This window comes from Sardina pilchardus, chromosome 1 (genome assembly GCF_963854185.1).
Source record: "Sardina pilchardus chromosome 1, fSarPil1.1, whole genome shotgun sequence".
Taxonomy (NCBI): domain Eukaryota; kingdom Metazoa; phylum Chordata; class Actinopteri; order Clupeiformes; family Clupeidae; genus Sardina; species Sardina pilchardus.
The window spans coordinates 36968748-36977121 of NC_084994.1; the positions used below are offsets into that span (position 1 = coordinate 36968748).

The window sequence follows — 8374 nt, forward strand, 5'->3', positions numbered from 1 at the left end:
ACTGCCCCCTTTGGTCGAGAACTAATCAACTTTGAGCAGCTCCAACGGCTCTGGGTAGAGGCGTGTTCAAGGCAGAGGAAAGAGTGTTGTTATTGGTTTAAACTCGGCAAACCCCTTTCCGACTTCGACCAGTAGCAAATCGAGGCACTTAAAGGAGGCGGGTCAACCAAGCGCTTGGAGAAACCGTTCAACACAGGCTCTTGGTCAGACTAAAGTCTCGCAGAGCCTTTCAAATCGATGGCAATCAGGCTAACACACACACACACACACACACACACACACAGACACACACACACTCACAGTCACACTGACAGACACTCACACACACACACACACTATACACTCACTCACACACGCAGTCACAAACACTCACTCTATCTCACACACATACACACACACACACACTATACACTCACTCACACACACTCGGTCACAAACACTCACTCTGTCTCTCTCACACACACACACACACACACACACTAGCTCACACTGACTCACACACTCAATCACATTCATACTCACACACACACACACACACACACACTTACACACACACACACACTCACTCACACACTCACACTCACGTATTCAGACACACACACACACACACACACACACACACACACACACACACTCTCTCTTTCTCTTTCTCTCTCTCTCTCTGTTTCTGCTTTTTCCATTCCTTCCTCTTTGTAGCATCATACCTCCTTCTGTTTCCTGGCTATTTCTCCTGTTTCATCCCTCCATGTTCTTGCTCACACACACATTTCTCTCCCCCTCTCTCTGTCGCTCCATTTTAAATCTGTATTCTATATTTGATCATCTACATGACATAATGGTGAGCACGTCGTATCCAACTAGAGCAAACACACCAGACAACAAATGAATGTTGTGTGTTGATGATCTTAGAGTGACATTTGGACTTGAACTTGGAGTGTTGTATGTACTCTGAAGAGTGTTTTTTCTCCACCATTAATTGATATTAGTAACAATGGAGTTTGTTGCTGCAGAGACTTTTTTACATTGATATACTTGAGGGAGACAGAAGGAGGGGAGTCCCTTATTTTCCCCTGTATTTTTTATTACAAATCAAATATGTTATTGGTTAAAATGTTGTCTTAACCTTGATATGTGTATATCCACAAAGGCAAACAGGGTTTAATTAAAATACATACAAATGAATTGAAATGAAATGTAAAATGTATGTTATGTTCAATTTCATGGCACATGTGTATTCTTAATGAGTCATTCTCCTCGACCTTAAGGAATTAAATGAAAATAAAATGTAAACAAATGTTTGGTGTGTGTAGTGTTCAGTTTCAATGTGTGGATATTCTTAATGAGTCATTCTGCTTGACTTTGACAATGTCAGCCAGGTCAAGTCCTCCTTCTATGTCATAAGTTACCCAGTACTGTTTTGATGTGGAGTTACTGTGGGGAAGAATTAGCCTTTGAAACGCATTTATTCCTTCTTCATAACACATTTCCTGTACAATATTCACTGGCAGCAGGTGATAACAGACTGAAAATCCTCAATACTTATGCCTTGTGTAAAGGACGAGGCTGGTTCATTTATTCCCAGGGAAAGGTCCTCTAGCAGTTGTGCAGGCACAGTGGAAGGCAATCACTAGACCAGCAGGTGGTGCCACACTGTGGCCGGCTAATACAACATTGAGAACACATTGATTGTCAAATTATGCCAGAGCGAGAAATGAATATTTAATCATCTTGATCAAATAAGTCATAAACACGTTGACACGTTGAAAGTGTTTTGTTCCAAAACCATTTCTCCTGCTGAAGAGGGTGTTGATCTTCAGTCTCAATCACACACATAACAGACTGCATCATATTCAATAAGTATATTTTGCATAGCCTGTAATATGTTATTAGAAAGCCTAATTGTTTAATTATATGCAACTGTTTTTTTTTTCTTGTTTGTACTTTTTCTGTGGCCCAGTAGAGATTGTCCTGCATCATTTGATCATGTTTCCGTCCCATGCGGCCCAGCAGTGCTGGAAGGTGGCGCGCTGTCTGCAGCGGTGTCCAGCGGGACGTGGAGCCCAACTGTCAGTTGGTGAGGTTCCAGCTGAGCTGCTCCACCATGTTCCTGCTGCCTCAGGCCTACTGGGACGGCCCTGAACATCAGGGAGGTGAAGGTTCAGTCCTCACTGACTGCTGTGGAACCAGCTGTTGACCTCAATGCAAATGGAGGGACACTAGTGACCCTCAACAGAGTATCCAGCTGCTGCAGGTAAGCTGAGCAGAATGCAGTGGAGTCGGCCTGCTCAAGATAACACAGAACACAGTAAACAGGCACATCAAGGCTTCTAACACAGAGTTCAGTAATCAGGCACATCAGGGCTTCTAACACAGAGTCCAGTAATCAGGCACATCAGGGCTTCTAACACAGAGTCCAGTAAACAGGCACATCAGGGCTTCTAACACAGAGTCCAGTAAACAGGCACATCTGGGCTTCTAACACAGAGTCCAGTAATCAGGCACATCAGGGCTTCTAACACAGAGTCCAGTAAACAGGCACATCTGGGCTTCTAACACAGAGTTTAGTAAACAGGCACATCAGGGCTTCTGTAACACAGTAAACAGGCACATCTGGGCTTCTGTAACACAGTAAACAGGCACATCTGGGCTTCTAACACAGAACACAGTAAACAGGCACATCTGGGCTTCTAACACAGAGCCCAGTAAACAGGCACATCAGGGCTTCTAACACAGAGTCCAGTAAACAGGCACATCTGGGCTTCTGTAACACAGAGTCCAGTAAACAGGCACATCTGGGCTTCTGTAACACATGATGGCACAGCAGCGGCATATCCCTGTCACACTAAAGAACATGTCCAAGTTGTAAGCTGCACAGATCCCACATAGTTTGAGACTCAGAGATCTGGTATCACTGGAGAGGCAACACTTCTTCCCCATTTTATGTCACTACACTGTCAATAATAGCCTACAACACTGTCAGGTTTTGGTAAGTTTATGAGACTGATTTCATATCATTGTGACCATGTAGCCTGACAATGAGATTTTGACCCCAACCAAAATGATGATTTGGATGGAAAATCAACAGTATTTCTATATTTCCATCTTGCTATCTGGCTGTTAAAAGTGCAGCTTTTCAGGGTTACAGGACACTGCTGTGTTGCTGTCATTTGAAGAGTTAACGTGTGATCCTCACCAATTGTTCTAAAATGTCATGCAGTTTTCCACATAGCTACTGTACTGTAAATATTCTGTAGAATGTTGATTTTACAACATTCTCATCAAACTGTTGTGAGGCACACGTTTGTCAGAAAAACTCTGGCAACAACAAAAGTCTATTACAAATGTAAAGATGTCCAGTCTTTCTGCTGTTTATATGGCATAATAATGTCAGTCTGAGTGTTACTACAGTTTCTGCCTATGTGGAAGAATTAATAAGTTGAGGAATAATCTAGAAATAATAATGATTTTGTTAGTAAATAGGGAAATTCATGACTTAGGTTATCATGTGATGTAGACATTTAATCAATCACTTCCTAGTTATGTTGAAAATTGAGTCAGAATTAAAATGAAACTGTCCATTAGCATATCCAGCTCCTTCTTGTGTCTTTATAAAGTGAAAAATCCACTTCCTCTAGGAATCCACAAACTCAGGAATCAGGATATAGTTTACAATAACATAATCAGTTGTTTACACAAACATATTTAATCGGAATAGCTGTGTGGTGTGGCATGCATTACATTTCTGTGAGAAATTCAAAATGTGAGGCGGAAATGGCACAAGCAGCCTAAAAAGGTTTTGTAGGCTTTTCACTCAAGTACTTGCCATCCTCAGCATGTTAGTTTGCCTTTCATCTTAGTTATGTCTAAGCTAATTATCTACAAAAACAATGTGATCCGAGACGTCGTTATCCGAATATAAGCCCACAGAAGGACACTCCTTTAGGAGGGCACTATATATACCCTTACTGGACAGTGGTCTAGGCACAGCTTCACTCCTGGTGAAGGGTCATCTGCAGTTGCATCTCCAGACAGCACCACAAGCAGCATGTACAGGAAACTGGCCTCCATTTTGGTTCTGCTGCTGGGCCTCTCGCAGGTCCTGGCTCAAGAGGTAAGACCTGGAGGAACTGCCTAACATCTACAAAGTTTATAGAAGTCTTTACAAGTTTACAAGTTGTGTCTTGTTATTGTCATACACTACTATGTTATGTCCGTGTGTTCCCGATAGTCCGTAGTGTATTGACTGATTCTAATATCCTGTTATTATCCAACTCTCATACCTCTGAACTCACTCGTCCTTCTCATCACCAGGACCCATCCAGTACAGAGGGTGAGTGTGTCATCTTCGGTGTCAAAAGGTGGATTTGACTTGATGTAGCTGCCTGCAGCTGTCTTAAAACGATTGCATAACGTGAGATTCTGACACATTTTCAACCTCAAATTGTGTGTATTTCATGGATGAAAATGGATCAGAATCTCAGAAATAACCACCTTATGCAGTCGTCTTAAGACGAATCCCACTTTCGTCACACTACCTACTGCTCAGTTGTTTTAACATAAATACTGAAGATAATGTTGTGCGTTTGGTGTTATTTCTTCATTAGAAGTCGATGAGGAAGTCGACATCTCTACAAGAATCCTGGAAGCAAACCAAGGTAAGGCAGTGCTTCTAGATACATCTATAAATGTGAACACTCAATATAGGGGAGATAAGAAACCCCTAATTTGGCATAAACTTTCTCCCCAAAGAAATCTCAGGGTTCCTGATGGAGGGAGACGTGGCCATTCCAAGAGACAGGAATGCCAGGAAGTGCAGTAATTGCAAGTGGCAGAAGTCACCATCCGGACTTGTGGAAGTGCCGTACAATGTTTCTGATGCTTTTTGTAAGTTGTGGGAATGAATAATGCGTGGTCTTCATCAGAATCCATACAATTGATTTGAATTAATTAGTTAATAACTTATTAACATGTAATGCTATAATGCTTTATTTCCGAAGCTGCCCAGAAGAAGGCTGTTATTCAGAATGCATTGCAGACCTTCCATGAGAAGACCTGCATTCGTTTTGTGCCTTACGTCAAACAAAAAGACTTCATCAGAATTGTGTCTCGTGGCGGGTAAGTGCAGTAACAATGTGTACGATTCTTGTCAGAAATGTTTTGAAGCTGATGTTTGTAGTAGTGTTACTCCTTCATCAACATCGAGAATGGCGATTCACACTACAAGTGCAGAAAGAGGGAAATGTTTTGTGTTTTTGTGCATTTTGTTTAAGGTCAGGAAAACAAACTGAAGCATGTTTTGCATGGTGTCTTCACTTTGTGTTCAGCTCTTACATAATTTAAGATTTTTTTTTTTTAGAATGACACGTTCCATGGGTATTGAACCCACAACCTTGGCGTTGCTCGATCAGTGGAAGCTTAGGAAGTACTGTCGTGTCATAATGTCATTGACTGATGTGCAAATGAACGCTACAAAATCAAATGTGCAAATGAAATTGGGGGCTACCCCCATACCACCCATATCTAGATCCAGTCCTCCTTGCTCTTCCTAGACACATTCATCTTGAACTTCCCCTTGGGGGACCAATAAAGTATCTATCTATCTATCTATCTATCTATCTATCTATCTATCTATCTATCTACAGTATCTGTCTATCTACTGTATCTATCTATCTATCTATCTATCTATCTATCTGTATCTGTCTATCTGCTGTATCTATCTATCTATCTATCTAATCAACCGTTATGAGTGACTGGTGTCCCCTCAATGTAGGTGCTACTCGTACGTTGGAAGGAATGGCGGCGGACAAACCGTCTCGCTGAACGTGAATGGCTGTGTCTACAAAGGTGTTGTGCAGCACGAGCTCCTTCACGCCCTCGGCTTTTTCCATGAGCAGACTAGAAGTGATCGGGACAAGTACGTCAAGATCAACTTTGAAAACATCCGAGCAGGTTGGAAAATCACTTATTATGTGTGCATAGAAAATATTTTTGTTCTTTTGTTCTTCTACAGTATTCTTTATTCTCAAACAGCAGCGCTACACTATGAAACATATTATTTTCAATGCCTTGCACGCACAACAATATTGTTCAACGGCATCTTGCCGCTCTTGCACATGCTGCAGTCGAAGTTCAACTATGTTGAGCTTTAACCGCAGTGCGCTGTGAATCGTAGGAATTTTGCGCTGAGCCCAACGGCAAGCATAACAAGAATCCTTGGGACATTACCTCAACCAAGAGCAACCTACAGTAGAGGCAGACACAGTGCATGTCATGTGCAATGTGAAGTCCCCTTCAGAAGGACAAAAACACACTTTAATTACACTAACAATTCCACTTTCTTCTCACAGGCGTTTCCCGCAACTTTAACAAGTATGACACTAATAACCTGAACACAGCGTATGACTATGGATCCGTCATGCATTACAGCAGGTGAGCGGAAAAACATAATAATTATAGCAACATTTTGTACCAATGGCACATATTAGTCTGGCATCGTCATACTCGATTCTAGTCAGAATTTGAGTCTGATACTGCTCCACCGGGCCTTTGGTACGTGATTATGGGACGTGTTTCAACTGATGGGGGGGGGGGGATGCTTTTGCACTCAATTGGATAGACCAATCAGAGCAACGTAATAGCTTACTGTGAGCTGTAGGAAGAACACCCGAACCATCCTTCATCTCCACAAATGCCTTAACATTGTTGTTTTCGGGTCACTTTGTTAAGATATTGCACCGTCAATATCTTGTACAACAGACATGATAGTGGAATACATAGCAGGGTAAGCTATTCGAAAAAAACAAACAAAAAAAACAGATGTATCCCCTCCTCCGTTTGAAAATAATTTCATTCACGCAGATGCTTAAAAAACAGTTGTAGCTAGTCAGACTTGAAACCAATGACGGAACAACAGGACACAATGCAAAAATGCCATTCCCCTGATTACATGCAACACTGAGCTTTCCTTCATCTCCAATTTGGCCCAGAGTTCGCAGAAATATTTTTTTCAGTGGAAAAACCTCTGCTCTCCGTGTAAATGAAAGGCCAAACCGCATGGAAATACGCATGCTTTTCCTACAAGGGGTCTTAGAAGCTAGTTTAGTTGCAAACAAAATTAACCGAAGCGTGCTCAGATGACGTGATAGATGAGGCTGTGTCGCTCATCTGTCCATCATCATACAAAGCCCGCCTAGACAATTTGATTTGAACAGTTCTGTTTTGGGCATAGTCAAAGATCATTAAGGGCTGAGCAAGATACTTCATGAGAAGCCACTTCCTGGAACCCGAATCGCAAGAGGGAGAGGGGGGCAAAATCCCCCTTTATGCAGAGCTGTTCCATTGGCAAGACACACCCCTTTATGCAGAAGAAGTGATCCCCATTTTGCGCCCATAGACATGAACTACGATGAAGTATCTTGCTCCGCCTTAAGGATCTTTGGCATAGTTGCAGCTCAACGGAACAATTCCATACAAGTTCAAGTTCAGCTCTCTCTCTCAGGCTTATTTGTGTACCTTAATGCAAATGTTTTCACATATTCTCGGATTTCAGAAAAGCCTTTTCAAAAAATGGTAATGACACCATCACCCCGATTCCTAACCACGATGTCAGGATCGGACAGCGCAGAGATTTGTCAGAGATCGACATTGTGAAGATCAACAGGCTGTATGAGTGTGAGGGTAAGTGGACCAGACTGATGGCAGGCAACTGAATCAAACCAAGAAATATCTTCAACCAGCTTGTTTGCCATAGGAGTTGAATATAGCTTGCATACATTGAGATATACAGTAGAGCAAAATTCAATTGTGATGGTGCTCCAAGAACAGTACATTATGAGTGATTGCATTCGTGGCAACACCAAACTAAAAAGTAATTTTACAGCATTACATGTAAGTGAACTATATGGCACAGTCAAAACATTTCAAGCATCCCCTTTATTATTTATTTATTTGTTAATGGGCGCAGAAACCCCTACACTAATTCAATGACACACAAAGAGGTGTGCAAAGATGATGATTCTCCAGATTGTATGGTCTCTGTGTATGGCAGAAACAACAAGCTCTTTTCTCTCCACAGACTCCAGCAATGTAACCAGCAGTAATGAAACTCTGAAGGAGCTGATCAGACGCTTGGAGGTCTCAGAGACCCAAGTGAAGAGCCTGGTCGGCCAAGTGAAGAGCCTGGTCAGCCAAGTGAAGAGTCTAGTTGGCCAAGATAAAGGTAATGTGAACTGAGATAAAACAATGCGTGATTCTGAATTATGGATGGACGCATACTTTAAGCATTAAGGGCCATTCACACCAAGAATGGTAGTTATAACAATAACTACCATAATGATAAAAGCGTCCACATATTGACCATTGAGCGACAAAGTCT

At 41.9% G+C, this 8374-nt stretch overlaps 2 protein-coding genes across 2 annotated transcripts in view; both read left to right on the forward strand.

The window, feature by feature from the left end:
* Positions 1–1260, forward strand: part of LOC134078538 (NLR family CARD domain-containing protein 3-like) — a 35303-nt gene extending 34043 nt beyond the window's left edge. Inside the window, exon 22 of the mRNA XM_062534545.1 lies at positions 1–1260. This exon is cut by the window's left edge and continues 1250 nt beyond it. The gene's annotated coding sequence lies outside the window, so the exon portion shown is untranslated.
* A 1014-nt stretch (positions 1261–2274) lies between these two features.
* The window catches only part of LOC134078544 (hatching enzyme 1.2-like), a 12828-nt gene continuing 6728 nt past the window's right edge, over positions 2275–8374 (forward strand). The window contains exons 1-9 of the mRNA XM_062534559.1: positions 2275–4111; positions 4312–4330; positions 4605–4655; positions 4750–4884; positions 4998–5115; positions 5771–5949; positions 6348–6429; positions 7550–7677; positions 8075–8218. Coding sequence (XP_062390543.1) covers positions 4046–4111; positions 4312–4330; positions 4605–4655; positions 4750–4884; positions 4998–5115; positions 5771–5949; positions 6348–6429; positions 7550–7677; positions 8075–8218 — 922 coding nt within the window. The 5' untranslated portion in view covers positions 2275–4045. The remainder of the gene's footprint in view (positions 4112–4311; positions 4331–4604; positions 4656–4749; positions 4885–4997; positions 5116–5770; positions 5950–6347; positions 6430–7549; positions 7678–8074; positions 8219–8374) is intronic.